This window comes from Thunnus maccoyii, chromosome 8, assembly GCF_910596095.1.
Source record: "Thunnus maccoyii chromosome 8, fThuMac1.1, whole genome shotgun sequence".
Classification (NCBI taxonomy): Eukaryota; Metazoa; Chordata; class Actinopteri; order Scombriformes; family Scombridae; genus Thunnus; species Thunnus maccoyii.
Window position 1 is genome coordinate 18,921,479 of NC_056540.1, and position 18,956 is coordinate 18,940,434.

General features: G+C 37.7%; 1 protein-coding gene across 5 annotated transcripts; it reads left to right on the forward strand.

Annotated features, from left to right (window-relative positions):
* The first annotated feature begins 1,353 nt into the window (after positions 1-1,353).
* On the forward strand, positions 1,354-15,627 carry pmt (phosphoethanolamine methyltransferase). 5 transcript variants are annotated; one of them, XM_042419083.1, is made up of 13 exons: positions 1,354-1,425; positions 1,523-1,591; positions 9,242-9,413; positions 9,961-10,116; positions 10,706-10,842; positions 11,036-11,187; positions 11,317-11,505; positions 12,149-12,238; positions 12,352-12,441; positions 12,546-12,668; positions 13,121-13,252; positions 15,107-15,223; positions 15,449-15,626. In XM_042419083.1, exons 2-13 carry the CDS (start codon positions 1,585-1,587, stop codon positions 15,557-15,559), a joined length of 1,476 nt encoding a protein of 491 aa, XP_042275017.1. In that variant the 5' UTR covers positions 1,354-1,425; positions 1,523-1,584; the 3' UTR covers positions 15,560-15,626. The 5 variants fall into 5 exon arrangements, with proteins under 5 accessions (XP_042275017.1, XP_042275019.1, XP_042275014.1 ...); XM_042419085.1 differs by having other exon boundaries at positions 1,523-1,582; XM_042419080.1 differs by lacking the exons at positions 1,354-1,425; positions 1,523-1,591 and adding an exon at positions 7,105-7,335 and having other exon boundaries at positions 15,449-15,627.
* The last annotated feature ends 3,329 nt before the right edge of the window (positions 15,628-18,956 follow it).

An 18,956-nucleotide genomic window follows, 5' to 3' on the forward strand; every position in this document is an offset into this window, starting at 1 on the left:
ACTATAAGGATTTTTTTAAATCATCTGTTAAATTTATCAACAATGCCTACATAAAAGCCTCCCAAGTTTTCAATTTACTCTTTCTTCAGGTGCAAGAGAAACTAGATATGGCAGAACAAGCATATTCAGGGTTCTAAAATAAACAGAGCCTCTCTTTTCTTAATCAAGTGGCTATTAATAACCACTTTTCAGTTACTGCTGTGATGCACTGAGCAGGATTTAGGATTAACGTTGCTTTGATCAAAGACCTCTTATGTGGTGGAATGAGGTTTATTATACAACAGTGAGATACCTCGAAAGTCACTTCCAGCACGTTTTAACCTTCAGATTAGGATGTACTGAAAGTGTGTCTGCTAGCCCGGTCCATGTCTAGACAGCTACAAACACAAACAGTCAACAGATGACAGCTCTGAATGTCATTTTTGCTAACAGTGACTTTCCTCATAGAGGTGTAGATTAAGTTAAAGTTTAGAAAATGAATCTTTCACAACAGCAGTGTCAATATTATCACTGTGAGTAATCATTTACAGGCTGTGACAATCCTGGCTGTTGAAACTGCACTTCAGTTTGCAAAATTATTTCCCTCTCCAGCAACTCATTTTGTTCATTTTCACAAACAATTATTCTTTGGTAGACATTTTTCAGCTGCTGAGGGAGTATCCTCCCACTGTCACCAGTGCTGACTGTTAATATTCTGCTTTTTGCATCTGAGGATGTCACACCATACTGAGTACATCTCATCAACTTACTTGAAATATGTTTTGGTTTTTTTAAGATGAAAACTAATTTATTTAGAATCCTGGTAATCACAGCACTGAAGCAAATTACAAACAAGAGGAATAGGACCGCACCTTGAGATTTAATCATTTGGAATTAATTTGTAATAAATTGTAAATTTGGAAGCAGCAATGCTGCAAATGTGGAAATGAAAAAATTAAGTATAAAAAAAGAATTGCCTGTTTTTCATTATGTTGTTATCATCTGGATTTATCTCCATTTTATGAGTTACAGAAATATTTCAGATCTCAAAACTTGTCTTGAGTGAATGAGACATTTTATTTTTAATATAAATGTCCTACCTATTAATGTGTCATTATTTAAGTCTGCTTTGGGTCTTAATTCCTCCTTATTGTATAAATATTGTTTATTGTTAATTCTTCTATATTTGTTGTTACTAATTACAACTTTGTGTCAGTGTGAGCACTACTGTAGGCTTGTTGGATTTTAAATATATAAGACACTGTCAGCAACACAATCTCACCACAACTTCACCACTTTTGATCATATCATACAATATTCCTCCTGAGACACAGTTTCCCAGTCGTCATGGAATTGTAGATGTTCAAATTTGCACTTCAGGTACTTTTTGTCCTTGATGGCTTTGTGGCTTTAAAGCTCAAGAAAAGCTCTTGAATATTCCTTGTGGTGAGATTGTCAACTGCTGTTTCCAAGGTCAAGAATGAACTTTAAATTGTAATATATATAACTGTTTCTTAATTCTAAATCACCCATCCCCACACAGGGCTTTGATTAATGAATGTACGAGGATAAGACTACTGAGGAAATACCCAGCAGAAACAAAGTATGGACAGTGAGTATGTATACACATCACCACTCTCGAGATTTGAAGAAGTTTTATGAACCACATTTAAAATTCATTCAGAGTTCATTCATTGCACTGTGCACAAATCAGTCACCAATTAATTTTCAGTAACATGTATGAGCTAAGTTATTTCATTTCACTTGTGCAGCAATGGATAAGTAACATTTGCCCTTGGTCAGTATATTCCTCTGCTATCAATATACACATTAACACGCCATGAACATGGTACCATGTATACGGACTTTCTGACCTCATCCAGTTCAGTCCAGTTGCAATGAACTTTGGATGTTGTTACGTTGGAACTGTGCAAAAAGTCAAACACAAACAATAAATCACACATACACACAAACAGACATGCACATTACTCACACTAAAAAAACAAACACTGTGGCCTACTGCTTTAGCAACAGCAGCTTTTTTTTTCTCTTTCTCACTTCTTGATTGTTAAGTCTATGGTAATGTCAATGTACACTGACATATTCTGTAATAGATAATGTACCACTTGTGATGTTGATGTAGTATTTATTGTAAAAATCCATGTAAAATGCACATCTGATGAGCAACTTTTCACTTTTCACTCCTGGTTTTCTCTGTCTCACTTAACTGGCCCCAACATTTGTCCTTTATCTTGCAGAGCTGTTTACCTCAACACAGCATGCATCTGTAAAGCTATCTACCTATCTATCTATCTGAAGAAGCATACACAAATACAGACTATCAGCAACAAAAATATTTAATTTTTAAAAGGTCCAATCTGTTCTATGTGTACCTTCAAAGTACATTTAGAGTCCCCAAGTAACCAAAATGTATCTTTAAACATTAGTCTATACTGATATGATCAGATACCTTTAATTGATTTAATTGATTAATTATGCAGATGACAATGTCATCTATACAATAGCGCCCTCTGCCGCCCAGGCTGTTCAAAACTTTCATATTGATTTCTGTGCCATACAGCAAACATTGATCGATCTTAACTTACTGTTAAACTCAGATAAAACAAAATGTATCATGGAAGTAAATATTACTGCACTTAATGGGACATCAACTGAAAGAGTATCATTTTATAAATACCTTGGTTTCTGAATAGATGACAAGCTGTACTTCAAAAAACATACTAATGAAATGTCTAAGTCTTTAAAAGCAAAACTGGCGTTCTTTTATAGAAATAAGGTATGTAGTACCAAGAATTATAGAAAGAAAATTGTTCAGTCAACCTTTCTATCCATTGTGGACTATAGTGATGCATTTTATAAGCACTCTCCTGCCTCTACTCTTCAACCTCTCGATGCAGTCTATCATTCTGCCCTTAGATTCATAAGTGGAGATGGCTTTAGAAAGCATCGTTGTACTATATGAGAAAGATGGGTGACAGTCGTTGGCAGTGAGAGGAGAACAGCGCTGCATCTTATTTATTTACAAAGCTCTCCTTGGCAAACTTCCTGGGTACCTGACATGTCTTATTAATTTTAGTTCAATTTCATACTGCACTAGGTCCCAAGACTGTTTGGTCCTTGAAAATGAATGTGTTATCACTGAGACTGGGAAATTGGCCTTTAAACATAATGCTCCACACAAGTGGAACAACTTGCCAAAGATAGTAAAATTAAATGAGCTAATCCTTTTTAATCAATTTAAATCTCTTTTAGCTGACACAGGGCAGTGTGGATGTGTGTGTTTTAATTGAGCTTTAACTTTTATGTGCATATATTGCTTTTATTGCCTTTATATGTTTCATATTATGTGTTTTATTGTTTTTATATATTCATTTTATTGTTTCTTATATTTTATATTGCTTATTGCTTATCTGTTCACATTTGCTTTTATATTTTATATTTGTATTATAATCAGGGTGTCCTTTAAAAAAAGTTTGCTCTCAATGGCCTACCCTGTATAAATAAAGGTTTGAATGAATGAATTGGACAGGGGGATTACTTTTATGTTTTAGTTTTTCTCATTTCTTCTTTTTCCTGATAACTGACACTTTTGGGTTGGGGAAGGTGTGAGAGAAGGAGACACAGTAAATATAAACAACTAACCAGTAGGATTCACTAGAGTTGGAGAAGGACGTGATCCCTCACTGGCTTCAAATGCTCTCATTTCATTCTGTTCATGGAGCACAAGTGATCCAGGTGGCGGACAACACACCTGTCACTTGTGCAGCTCAGTGTGATACCTTAACTGACTTCAGTAATCCTACCTTTTAGATGGGGCTGAATGGAAACAAATTTGCAGCTTAAAGGTACCCTGTGGAGTTTTTTGTAAACAAAGTTTTTACAAAGTGTTTACATTCACTGTTTCTCACCCAAACTCTGTGTATCCTCAGGGCCTAATATACATGCTGAGTATATTTCCTTCCTCATAAAACATGCAGAGCCAGTTTTTGGAAGAATGTGAAACCAACGGTAAAAAGTTTAAAAACATGTTTACTAGTTAGCAGTCTTCCCTTCACAAATTGTGACATCTCATGTAACATTACTCGACCAAATGTCAATCAGTGGATGTTGTGTGACCATTGCCTAACCTTTGGCAGCACTTGATATTGCATCACCCGTGTTTGTACACACAGAATACCTTTGAAGTATCATATAGATCACTTTCACTCCTGTGTTTTGGATCATTTCGTCTACAACAAAGAATTTTTGTGTAATTATACAGATTGCTTATGTACAGATGACTTAGGAGATCACTTTGTTGACAGTTCCTGTGACCAGCAGATGGATTTCATATAAACCCGCTCTCACAAAACATTATGGCTACTTTGCTCTCAACCACAATCAAACCACACCAAAGTTTACTTGGAAGAGGACCAACACCTTTTTCAGGCAGCGGTTGTTTGGTTTGTTTGTATGTGTTGTCACTGGGACCTGGCAGAAATATAACAAAGTTCAAAGCAAAACTCAAGTAAAGGTGGAGGTGTACAGAAGTGAGGATGAAACCCTGTGAAACCAGATAAAAACACTTGACAAAGGAAATAAGAGTAGCTAAGAGGAGTCACTCTGCAAACACAAAATGATTACAGCCAACAACCAACAGTTGTGTGGTTAAAAACATATACAGATACAGGAAACGATCTACCCACGCATAGAACCGGCTGACAACCTGAACGTGTTTTACTGTAAAAAAAATTATAAAACCCAGACACACACCTAATCAACACCAATTGACACAGACTACACAACCAAACAAACCCACCAAACCAACAAGGCAGGAAGCAGCAAGTGAAACTATGTAAATTTAAACCGGCAGCCTCAGGGATGTGCGATCGACTAGTCTACTCCTTCTGCACCAACGACTGCACCTAAAAGAACCCCCTGACAAACTCTTGCAGTTTGCATACGACACGACAGATGCCAACCTCATCCAAGTCTGTATGCAGACATGTCTGTCATGTCTACAGTAAAGGTTTAACAGCTGCAGTCACATTAACTTGAAGCTGAGGATACTTGAATCTGTGGAGATGATGACGGACAGGGGGAAGCATCCAGCACTGTTTTCTCTTGCTTAAAATACAATTAATAAAATATCAGCAGTGCTGGATGCAGCACTACACACACACACATACAAAATATGTAACACTAACATATTTTCACTCGTCCTCCATTACGATCATGAAACACAGACACAGGAGGTTGTTATTTAGTTATTTTTATACTGTTATGATGTTGATCATTAAACATGTAAACATACTCAAAGGTCCAAAACGCATGTAAAAATGCACCCTTCAATTCGAAAGCTAGGGCTTCAGCCTGCTCTGAACACTTCATCTGCAACCTTACTTCTACGTCCTCATCGTGATGACATCAGATTGTTCATGCATGCCCACAAACGGCCGTCTATTCCGTAGCCTTGTTGCTAAGGTTGCTCTGTGGGTTGTTCGCGTTGTCCACTCGCATATTTCAGATCGGATTCCACTCAAACATGTACCAATGTATTTGAGCAGTTTTCATTGCGATTGAAGAATGAGAAAAAGAAGTGAAATCCTACTACTGTTTGTTTATGTAGCCTCTGAGAGAAGGAGCTAAAACAGCCTGTTTCAGACAGAGGCTGAACAGAGGGGCTGCATTAAGGACCAGTATAAGATAAATAAGGAGTTTTTGAACTATAAAATATTCAAGTAGAGAATAAATATACACCTGGAAATGTGCATGATACATCTTCTTTAACTTTTACTCTATTAACCAGGTATCAGATACACAACAGTATCTCCTATTGGCATCAGGTGGCAGGAGGCATTTAAAACTGTAGGACAATATCTGGTACAGGAATTGTTGATACTATTCTGCGGCCACTATTGATTCTGATCTCTGTACAATATCAGCCACAAAAGTTAGGGTCTGCTGAAAAGATCACAGTGCTGCCCTGTAAACTCTCCAGGTATTATACCTCTTGGAAGTCAGAGAGAATCACAACAGACCCCTCACACCCTGAACACACCTGAACATATTATTATATCACTAGTATTTGAATCTGGGGCCCCTCTGTGTCTGTTTGGTACATCTGTGAAAAATTTTCTTTACTGCTGTGCACTAAAGAATCTTCTTTGTCCCTCGATTTCATACCACTTTCCTTAAGTCACTAATGGATTATCAGAAGTTAATAAACCATTTCCTGATGCTTTACAGATCAGTTATCACTTTTGGGTTTGTGTAAAATCTCTCTGGCTCATGTTTATCCTCCTTAAGCAGAACACTTTGTCTTTTTAGCTTCATGAAAGGCCAATATATTAACTAATTGTTGACAATAACAACTACAGTCTTGATATATTATTGTTGTTACGACTGTAAATGACTTATTAATATTTATAATTTTCAATTACTTTTCTTGATGACTTATAGAGAGTTGGAAACTCATAACCCTTTGTTAATGACTTTATCAACATTATGTAACTGTAGAATTGATGTTTTACAAACTTTTATTAATTACTTATCAACATGTTTAACTACAGACGTCTGTGCTTACTGGCATTAATGACTTGACTATTAATGACTCAGCAGTTACATTTTTCACCACCTGATCTATATAGCATTGGTAAATTATAGAACTTACACACCTTTATAAAGATGCTGTTTTTGTCTTCACTGTCTCTCCACCATGTTGGGAAGCTCACCCGTGGAGGAACTCCTGCACACGTGCGTACTCCCCCTCCCTAAAAACTTTAAAGCCAATCTAAGGAAATCGGTTGCAAACCGGGTCACTGACTATGTGTTTCAAAGAAAAAAAGTTTACAGTCAAGATCTAACTGCACACTGCACCTGTGCTGTACTCCCGCGACCTGTTTGTTTAACTACAGGTCAAAACAATAATCGTTTATCAATTAATATGATAGATTTCTTGCACAACGAGAATGTTTCCTTCCCATCACATGAGATTAAAAGTTATTTTGCTTTACCATGGCGTCACATGGCTTCACTGCTTTAGATTTAAGCAGAAATATCAGTAACATGAGAATTTTAATTGTTTAACATTTATTGTTACGGGCCCGCCTGCTCGACAATTGCTCTCCACCTTAACAGAGAAGCTGCACTATGAGGCAATGTTGCGCAATCGGCGCATGCCACGGGACATTTTCCTCCGCGTCAGCACAACTGAGGCGACGAGTCGGGGAGCCGATGAGGGAGACTGCTGCGGGGAAACACAACACTTCACAATCCTACATAAAAAGCATCTGAGTGTACCTCTCGGATGTACCGACTTATCTGTGGCCGAGCTCGCTGAGGTCTTTTATGGAGGTATGTTATGTGTTGCACGATATCGGGTGGAAAATCCCGTCCATAAACTCACCTCTGATGTTGCGCAGACCCTTGTCCTCATACGATTATTCGTGTGCACCCCCTCCCCACCCCCGCCCCTCAGAATGCACGCATCCTAATGGCCAGTTTTCTACCTGGCGACCACCTCCTCCACGCACCATAGTCATCCTGTTATTTAAATAGCACCCACAAAAGACGTTATTTGCACTTTGTTATAGAGAGGGGTTACTTATAGTAACCTCCTTATAATTAAGACAGTCATTAATTGCCGGACTGCATGGGCATTGTAGAATAATTTCATAGTCAATTCAAAACAACAAAAGACCATCATGGATAAAGGTATGAGCAGGTTAATAATGGATTCTTTGACTGATGTAAAGCAATTCTGGCTTTTGACTTTTTTTGAAAAGTGATGATGCAACTGATGCAAGTGATGACACCAAAGTTTAGACCTTGTTGGTTGTTGGAGCTTCCACGTGTTGTTTTTTGTCACTCAGCTGGCGGAAGTAATGCTATTGTGAACACTGTGCTGCAGTGTGTCAGTGGTTTACTGAAGTTGTCAGATGTCAACTGATCCCTGTAGCGTCGCCTGCTCGAGTGTTAACCTGCAGGTATCCTATAGTGCTTAATGTGTAACCAGCTAGTGGATTGTGAAGACATCCACCTCAACTTATCCATCTCTTTACTGGAAGATGAGAGGTTAGTAGACACTTTGCTGTGTTGCTGGCAGTTTAGTAGCCAGTAGATCAGGAAACTTTAAGAAAAAAACACAAGTTTAATTTTAAATTTTTCTCACATTAAGTGATACTGTAATTTTTGTAGCTTATTAATATGAAGGTTTACATTATGTATTTTGCCTAATGCATGTCCTGAATCTGCTTGTAGACATAACAAACCAAGTTGATAAATTACCTGAATTGAAATGTTTGGAACATTTCTCATTATTTGAGGATTTTTTTCCCCATATTTACAGTTACCGTTTTATGCATTAATCTTAGCTCCTGACAAAGCTAGTGAAAATCTGGTGGGTTGTGGGAGTAGAAATACTGCATGCCAGACTGATAAGAGTATAAACAGAAGTGTGTGAGGGGAAATATGAGACTGCGTAGTAGCTGTGGATGTGTCACACATGTGTCATGTTTCAAGAATACAGAGGAACAGGTTTGAGTAATGGTTAATCTGTGTGCCAGACATGCTCTCTGTGAGGTGTTACATTTGAAGATGTTATTCTCAAAAGTTATGCATTAAAATAGGGAAAACCTCAGTGCAAAGTCTCAGTTTTTAATTGAGTTGGAAGTTGAGTTGACAGTTTCTTTTCAAATAACTTATTAAGATACACGTTTTTGTCAGGTATAATTGTTAAATTCAACATAGAGAATACTTGTTTTTGTTGTCTAACCTGCTTCACTGATGGTTTGCGGGCAGGAGTCTCTGAACCTTGCCACAACATTCGAAAGGAAATATGATTAGCAAAAGTACTCGTACTTCCTGTTATGGGTCTGTAGACACACAAGACACAATTATAAAGCATTCATAAAAACTGCATCTAGCAAATTGTCATTGTATTTGTGATCCTATTGTGGTATAGTATAGTTTATCTGATATTAGTTTAATCTCAAAATTTAGCTGAACAGCAGTATCAGCTGTCCTTTTTTCAGGATCTCAGATTAATAATTACAAGCCTACATTGTTATTTATATGTCATTAGGTGTCACAGTAGAGTCTTGTTCCATATTTTTATGGCCAAGCAAAAAGATAATTCTCTGTGGTTCCTCCTCTTGGTCATCATCCACTTGTTCTTGTAATTATGAATATAGTATAGTAGTATTATTTATGTCAATATCCCTTCCTGCTAACCTCATCTGGACACCTGTGTGCCCCACAGTTCGTAACAACATGACAGAGTTTTGGAAAGAGCACTCCAAAGACGCCACGATGGAGGAGATGATGCTAGACTCCCGTGCCAGGGAACTCACTCAGCAGGAGCTGCCGGAGATCCTCTCCATGCTGCCCAGCCTGGCTGGATACAGAGTGCTGGAGTTGGGAGCCGGCATTGGGTGAGCATACAGAGCACTGGACTGTCTGAAGTGGACGTGTGTGAGCAGGCTTTTAGAGATTTTGTGGTGTTTTTAACGGCTTGTAGCAGAATGGTGAGTTTCAGATATACATACAGAAGTTATAAAGGCTTTTTGAAAAGCTTTAGAAAAAAGTTTTATGAAGAGGAGGCAATGATGCTGTCCTCTTGAAAAGAGAGAAAGTCAACCCAAGTGCTAGTCACCAGTTATATGAAACTAGCAGAGTGACAGGCAGCATCAAGTGGTCTCACTGTGGATAATATTATGACATGCTCATAGATAACAATCTAGGACTGAGACAAAGCCTCTACAAGTCTATATCTGGGAATCTGGGAAAACTGACTTTTTATACGAGATGCCACCAAGCTAGTCAATGCTGTAAAATATAGAATTGTTCAATACATTAAGAGTTGTTATTTGCATTTTCACGTGATCAGTAGTGTTGTAACATAAAAAGCTAATGTTTTTGACTGAAGGGCCCTTCATTCAGATAGCCAGATAGATGTAACACTGACACATGTCTCTACAGTCGTTACACCAGCCACCTGCTGACCAAGGCCACCCATGTGACGGCTGTGGACTTCATGGAAAGCTTTGTGGAGAGAAACAGGCAGGACAATGGTCACCACGGCAACGCCACCTTTATCCAAGCTGACGTCACAAAACTGGAAGTCCCCAAAAACAGGTGAATGTTAAGATATCTGTAGCTTACGCAATACTTGATATCTTAATTAGTCATGTTAGCAATGTGGCTTTGAAATGGCGATGTTAGTCTGTTGGTCGGTCCACCACTTCAGTCCAGATTGAAATATCTCAATAACTATTGGATGGATTGCCATAGAATTTTGTACAGACATTCATGATCCTCAGAGGATGAATACTACCAACATGATACCTTGACTTTTCCTCTTGTGCCACCAACAGGTCAAAATGTTCACTTATTGAATTAAATATATCAGCATCTACCCAATGGATTGCCATGAAATTTTGTACAGACATTCATGCTCCCCTCAGGATGACTGTAATAATTTTGGTGATTGTTTAACTTTTCATTTAACACCATCATCAGGGCAAACATTGGATTTGTCTGCTGATGTTAGCATTTAATTAAATACTTCCTCACAGCGCTGCTAGCGTGACTCACGTATTAGTTAAGCATTATTTAAATATATGTTTTGTACCCTTTTTATAAAGTATTACCAAAATAATTCCCATCAAAGACCATATTGACCCATACCTTATGTTTTATTGTATCCATTCAATGTTCTCCTCAGCATTGACTTTATCTTCTCCAACTGGCTGCTGATGTACCTGAGTGACGTGGAGCTAAACTCGTTACTAGAGAAAATGCTGAGCTGGTTGCGGCCTGGTGGCTTTCTTTTCTTCAGAGAGTCCTGTAACCACCGGTCAGGTACTAAGCTAACAGAACATCTCTGTTTCATCATAATAATGACTTAAACATTTTAATTTGACTTAGAAAGTAAAATAATTAAGATTCACGTTCAATTCAAGCCTATGCCTTGAATGTGAAATTAAAATAGGAATGTGATAAATTTAGGTTTTGTGCTGTCTTTCTCAGTATTTAATCTTTAACTTTCACCAAGGTGACTGTAAGAGGGACTTCAACCCCACCTGCTACCGCACTGAGGCACAATACAACCACCTGATATCAACAGTGCAAATGGAGGATACAGATGGGGGCCAAAAGTTTGGTTTTGACGTTGTGCTGAAAAGGAAAGTCCAGACCTACATTGAGGTAGAGTCATTTAAATCTTGCAAAATATTAAATCAGACCTTAAGTATGAAATAGAATACATGGAAGTGTGTGACTTGGCATACTAATCGGTGTTACGTCTCCCACTTCATCCTGTCTTTGTGCTTCCAGATGAAAAATAATCCTAATCAGATCTGTTGGCTGCTGGAGAAGGTCCCTCGCTCTTCGGACATCCAGAATGGATTCAACACTTTCCAACAGTTCCTGGATAACAAACAGTACACTAACCGTGGCATCCTGCGCTACGAGAAGATGTTTGGGGCTGGTTATGTCAGCACAGGCGGGCCTAGCACCACCAAGGTAATAATAACATCTGAAACACACCAAAAAAATTGGCAGAAAAAAGTCAACAGGTGCTCCTTGGGATGCATTCAACTGATGTGTTAAATAAAAGAAGGTGTGATTTTGTAAATAAAAATATGAAATAATAACAGCATGACATAATTTTGCTCAATTGTGGAAGAAAAGTCAATTCAGTTTTTCATACATTTCTGTGTAGTAACATATAGCTTATGCTGTCAAAACAACATTTAAAAGTGTCTCTTTGTCCAGCTGCATCTTTCTTATCAAATAAATGCTACAAATGACCTTCAAGACTTAGCCCTTATCATAGCCACTCATCATATCAGAGGATACTCCTCCCCTCCTGTTTCCTCTGGTCTCTTCAAAAGTTTCTGTTATCATGGCATTAGAGAAGCTGCAACTTCAAAAGAGTGTTTTATTCAACAGGAAAAAACACAAGTTTCAATGAGCCATGACTAAAAAACTATTGGATATGATTACTTTTTTCAATTTGTGCATTCCTGGTCGTTTTGGTGGTGCCATAATATTTACTGTTAACTTATTTTCCAAAAATAAGAAGAATTGATTTGTGAGTCAAGAGCAAAATGGATATTTAAGGGCTTTGAATAAAGTAATGAACTTACTGTCTTGGTACTAACAGGAGTTTGTGGACCTTCTGAACCTGAAACCTGGTCAGAAGGTTCTGGATGTTGGCTGTGGCATCGGTGGAGGAGACTTCTACATGGCAAAGGTAAGAGCCAGGGAAGCTTCTATATTTAAGGTGATAGTAGTAACACTACACAATAGCTGGATGTTATAATAACTAAAATGATTGTGGGTCAATAATGGTGGTTTATGTTTCAGTCTTTTGGAGTAGAAGTGCTTGGCTTGGACCTGTCAGAAAACATGGTGGACATCGCCATGGAGAGGGCGATCACTGAGAAGCTGCCATCAGTACGTCTAAACACTCACTTGTCCTATTGGTTTAAACACCACAGATAATTTGATTCATGGTTTCGTATAAATAAAAATCAATGACGTTCCATGTTCTACCTCAGGTCCAGTTTGAGGTGGCTGATGCCACTAAGAGGACGTTCCCAGAAGGTTCCTTTGATGTGATCTACAGCAGAGACACAATCCTGCACATAGCTGACAAACTCGCCCTCTTCAAACGCTTCCATGTGAGTGTTTCTCATACAGTACCTTGGACAGCAGCATTAAATTCATCCCTCTCCATTCTATTAATTTCCAAAGCTCTCTTGAATTTTTGAGTGTAGCTTGAGGATTAAATATTAAAAAATACATACAAAAACTCACTTTCTTCATGCCATATGCAGATTTCTGTGGTAAATCAGTTTCTTTAGTCTCACGTCATCCAGTAATGTTATAAAAATTATGATTACACTTGCGTATATGTGTTACTATTTTACTTAGATCATGATGAATTGTTCCTGTCTTGTACTGCAACTCTGCAACATCAGCCGACTGCGCACTGCGAAACACTCCTTCTTGTACAAGAAAATAAAATCTGTTAAATTTTGATACTTCAGCTCCGGTCTCTATTGTTTAATGGTCATTATGAAGAAATTCTTTGAACAAGTAACTTTTCATTCTCGTTGCTCTTTGCGTCCAGTCATGGTTAAAACCAGGAGGCCAGCTTCTTATCAGTGACTACTGCTGTGGGGAGAAGCCCTGGACACCACAGTTCGAGGCCTACGTCGAACAGAGAGGCTACATCCTCTACACACCATCACAGTATGGGAAGGTAAATATACAGTATAGACTAATTATGTAACAGATTATCATGCGACTATGCTGACCTTTTGGGAGCTCAAACCTTTGGGTCCTGTTACCCAATATATGATGATTGGGTAAGATCATGATTGGCTCCCAAATCATTGCTGAGTTTCTGGAACACAACATCATCTGTGCTCACACATACCATCCAATATATAAATAAACTGATGGCCATCAGGGTTATATCAAAAGAAAACATTTAAACATGTTGATTATTCTAAATTGGTACTGTTTTCAACACTGTGGTAATAATTCAACCAAGTTGGTTTATCTGGCGATATTAGCTTAACAAAGATATATTATTACTGGCGAACATGTCAGATGATATGTCACACAAATGTCAGTACACTAATGTCAAAGATGTGTTTGGCAGAATTTAGAAACACTGTCACCATTACATTATTTGTCCACCAGAGGGCACAGATGAGTTTGTTTTTCAACTGTAAACTCTGCTGCCCTCACTATGCTTGTGTGTAAGTGCACAGCTATGCAGCTATGAGCTAAACACGCTGACACACTGACTCATGCCAGGAAGAAACAAGGTATCATCATTATAAGATCAACATTAAGTCCCCAAAGAAAATACAACAAAGTAATTATGTTGTTACATAAACATAAACATATACAATACCAGTCAAAAGTTTGGACACACCTTCCCATTCACTTCAATTAGAAAGTGTACTTGTACTGTACAGAGTCAACAAGAGGAAAGTAAAATATGTAACAGTTAGCAACACTACAGATAATGCTCCAACAAGGGTGTTTGTGGAGTAAAAGATGTTTGTCAGTATTTGCTTGATCACAGATGACAAAACACTGAATGTAATAATGTCAGTTACACTGTGTCAGTGGTTGCTACTAGTAACACAATATTTAACTGAAACTAACAGCTGGTGGCAAAAAACTCACTCTGTATATTAATAACCACATTTCCCGTAAGAGATCCTCATCAAAAATGTTTGTTTATGTTATGAGTTTATGTATAACATTCCTATCAGATGATATATTGTCATCAGATATTGTTACCTGCCTCAAAAATCCAGTGATTTACTGTCCTAAACCTGTAGGCAGCCATTTGTTTCTATTTGCTATCAAGATGAACTTGCAGAGACTTGACATTTGCCAGAGATTGTAACCCATCACATCATACATTATTGTTGCATGGTAACTCACTTTAAACTTTTCAAATGAATCTGTTCTTACATCTGCTTTTCCAAACAACAATAAGGAAACTTAAGGAAACAGCCACATTCTCAACAGTAGAGTACACATAATTTGTAGTAAATGAGCTAAAACACACAATTACTCATTGTAGCTTTTCACTTGGAAGTCCTATGCTTATGACCTTATATATAATATATAGTACATTGCATATAAGCCAAGTTATGTGCACACACAAAATTGCATTTTCTCCTGTTAAAGGTTGAATACTTTTTGTTCAGTCGTGTGTCTGTTTTATCAAGTCCCTAAATAAAGACTGCCATGTTTAAATGTGTGACTTTAAAATTAAATAGCCATCAGCCTTGAAGCTGTGAAAACACACAGCATGCATGAAAACCAGACAAATATGTTAAAGATTTGCCGCTTTTCAGTGGCCAAAGGTGAAGCCAGGTCTTTGTGAAACAGCCAGATACACAGACACAACTTTTGTCCCAGTTTTGCACATTAGGTAACTCCTAAAAAGGCAAAGTCTTCTCCTGTAGAAAGTCCTGGCACAAATAGTGTGTTCCACTGTGGATGTGTTGCTCGTGCATTACTGCTGTCCATCAGTTGGTGGTGCTGTGCCCACTCTGCTTCACCATTTCTGTCTCTCCTGCTGTAGTTCATTCAGGAAGCTGGTTTCTGCAATGTTAGAGCAGAAGACCGGACAGCCCAGTTCATCCAGGTGATCAAGACAGAGCTGCAGAGAGCAGAAGCCATCAAGGGTGAATTCATTGAGGTCAGCATGCACACACACACACACACACACACACACACACACACACACACACACACACACACACACAAAAACATGTGTCACCACTACAAGGTTACACTTCGACATAAATCGCCATACCAGAACATCTTGCATCATTCATGAACCAGACAAAAAACAAGAGAAACCTAAATTCCCTCTTAAATTCTTTGGATGACTGCTCATCATATCTGCCTCTGTCCCCTGTAGGAATTCTCTGAAGAGGACTATTTTGCAATAGTAAACGGATGGAGAGAAAAACTGGAACGTTCCAACAGTGGAGACCAGCGATGGGGGCTATTTCATGCAACAAGGGTTTGAGTGATTGTACTAAGAATGTAGTGAAGTCAATAAAAGAGGAAAAAAAGCCTGGAACTTCCCTTTTCTTATTTCCTTATACTGTATGCCTTTGTCAATGATTAAATGTTTGTTTGTTTTTTTGGGGGGGGGGGGGGGGGTTAAACTGATAAGGATTCAAGTAATAGGAGAGTTTGTCAAACCTGAAAGTTACTGTGGTAATTTCAATTTAAAATAAATTAGATATCACAATAATTATCAAAGTATTACGAATCTCAATTTTGTCACAACATTTATATGTTGACAGACACAAAATAATATAAGACCTACAATATTTCTCTTCTTTTGAGCCTTTCTGAAATATTCTACAAATTTATTAGGGATGGGAAGATTCACTGATTTTCCTGATTAAAAAAAGTGTTCATTCAATACAATTAGGGAAGAACTTGTGATGCATCATTTCTTAAATCTTTGCTTCAGTAAAATCTGATTTATTTTTATATAATTAGTAGTAAAGCCTTATTCCTTTATTTTTACATAGAAATGTGACCAATAATTTGATATTTAGATTGATTCCTCCTCTCTAAACTGTTTCTCAAGCGTCCTACAGCTGTGTTGCGCTGCCAGAACACTCAGTGAGATACTTACTGAGTTGCAGTACTAGAGAAACAAATATGTAAAGTAAAAATGGAACTTTTTTTTAGTTAATTTATGATTTCCTGTATGCTTACACACACAATCACACTCATATACAGTCACACACATATTTGCACAGAGAAATACACACACAACCACCCACGTTCACCTACAACCATTCACTAAATCAGGAGGTGATGGATATATGCTTACAGTTAAATTTGCAGTTAAAGCAAGGGTGTCCTATCGTGATATACTTGTGCAGGTTTTCCTTCCAACCAAACACTTCACCAGTTGTTTTCACTGATTAACAAACTTTCAGCCACAGAGGAGAAACTAATCAGTGAAATCACTTGAGTCTTTGGTTGGAAGGAAAACCTGAATATACTTAGCCCTCCTTGGCACATGGTTAGACACCGCTAAGCTAGAGCAGCATTACATGTTCACACATGTTTAGACAGAATTTTAAAAAAAACTTAAATTGTACAGCCAAAGTTGTGTGTGTGTTGTTGTTTTTTGTTTGTTTGTTTTGATTGAATATTCTGAACTTAAATAAATAAATTGCATAAGTCTATGGGTTATGCACAAGTATATTTTTTGAGTTAGTATATTTTTATTCAATTAAGTACTATTGCATCAGAATAATCAAGTATGGAGAAACTAAAAACATTAAATATGTTTAACAATATTTTGAAGTACAGTGCACTTAAAAGAATAAAATGTAAACTTTTAAGTTTGAATAAATGCTTAATAAGTACTTAACAAATAATTGTCTTAAATATTTTGAATTTAATCAGTTTCCACAAAAGTTTTGAGTATTCTGAACTTATTGACTTGTACAGTGAAGGTGAAGTATTGGTGACCTCTGACCTCAGAAGAAGGATCAACAACAACAACAACAACAACACCAGACACCCTTGAGTGAAGAGGTTACGAAGACATCTGATCTAATCACACCGCTGGAACATGCATCCTGTCGATTTAGCTGCAGCACACGTCAACTGACGTGTTTTAATTGCTTCAGCATGATTTCTTATGAACACAGTCTACAATAATTTCTGACTTAATTTGATAAAGAAGAAATCAAAAGGGGGAAATGTGAGGGAAATTATTATATGAATATGTATGAATGCATGTGTGAACTTAAAGGTTAAAAATGCTTAGTGACAGTGTTCAACAGACTCTTGAGGTGAGAGTGCAGTCGTGTGATTGGGCGTTGTGCCCCCCGGGCAGCTTGTTAAATTTGTCTGGAGGTTATGTTCTGCCTGTGAAGAAACCTGTTTAGTGGCTATGTTTCACATATGAAACCAAACAGAGTAATAATGCTTCAGTGTTACTTGAGAGTGTTTTGTTGAGTGTAGGTAATTCATGCATATTCAGTAGTGTTATTTGGGTGACATTACATGCTTCCAAAATATGTAACGGTGAACTTTGAAGGGTGCTTTATTCATTGTTTTATTAGTATCGTTTATATCCATCCTTGCTTGAACAGAGCATATGTGGTCTATTACTTCTTATTTTCATAGTCAGTTACAGTATGAAGTGTTAATATTGCACAGAAAGTGTAACCTGATTGCTCTCTGTGGATCTTGCATATGTTTGTTTCTTGTAGGCCACACACTCACCTTCCTGCCAATAAACTAGTAAAGGAAAGTTCTGCTTCCTCCTCCACCTTGGCAACATTTTGGCAACAGCTATTACACTTGAACCACTTAGTCTCATGTTTGTGCGTCTGAACAGTATGTCCCTGTTTGAGAGAGAAACTTGCATATATTTTGATATATTAAGGCATATCCTGCCCTGTCTGTATGGGTATAACCACACATAGGGTAGTCACAATGACTCCTAGAGGTTGGTGTGAAAGAGATAAAGGAGTGTTTAGCCCATTTTTCGGGGCTCATACCTCCGCAGAAGCTTGTATGTCTGTATCGAGTGTGAGTGAGCCATGCTCGGAGCATTAAAGAAAGTGTGCCAGCACTGTATTGAGAAGTTGTTTCTTTCCTCGTGAAGTCACTTGCAAGTGGTGAATTTTTACAACACATAACACTTGCGCAAGTTGCAAATTGGACCACGATTAGCTTCCAAACTAGTTGTGACCCACAAAGTCATGCATGTACCTCCACGTCTCAGATTTAAGGTGGGGACATAGAAACCTTCACCCTGCAGTAGATAAACAGCGTTCTGGTGTCAAACATCATTCTGCACAGTGAAGCTCAAACATCCATTTTTGAGTGAGGGGGACTTTAAGCAATGTGCAGTATTGCAGCAGGCAGGAATGTAAAACAGATAAGATTTAACCAGTGCTTCAGGTCTAAGATCCAATATGTCCATGTGTGAAATTTTGTCTCTGCATGATTGTGATGATTCTGTAATTGAAAACATCTCAGTAAAGGCTTCCGTTTAGTATTTGGGAATATTTATGAATAAATATCTTACAGCTAGAAAACATCTAAATTTCTCAAACACACTAAAAAAGACCAAGATTGTTCTTAATATTTGGCTACAAAGGGATTTGTCTATTCTAGGTAGAGTTCTCCTCTCAAAGCAGAGGGACCGTCTCACTTTGTGTATCCATCTTTATCTTTATTTGTAAATGATTCAACAGCCACAGAAGTAAATAAAATTCTTCTAGACTTTCTTTTGGAAGAATAAATCAGAAATGTGTACTTTCCGAGAGTAAAGTAGAAGGAGGTCTTGAAGTCCTGGATTTCGTTGATACTGTTAATACCTTTAAGGTTAACGGGTTAAAAGAGTGTCTTTAAAACTCTGATTCGATTTGATATTT

What these genes read in the sequence shown, in the direction of transcription:
- pmt (XM_042419080.1), top strand. Translation starts at nt 7,140, where the DNA reads ATGTTGCGCAATCGGCGCATGCCACGGGACATTTTCCTCCGCGTCAGC. An exon ending in GTCCTGTAACCACCGGTCAG is followed by an intron (nt 10,843 to 11,035) that starts GTACTAAGCTAA and finishes ACTTTCACCAAG; the next exon opens with GTGACTGTAAGAGGGACTTC. An exon ending in AAGTCCAGACCTACATTGAG is followed by an intron (nt 11,188 to 11,316) that starts GTAGAGTCATTT and finishes TTGTGCTTCCAG; the next exon opens with ATGAAAAATAATCCTAATCA.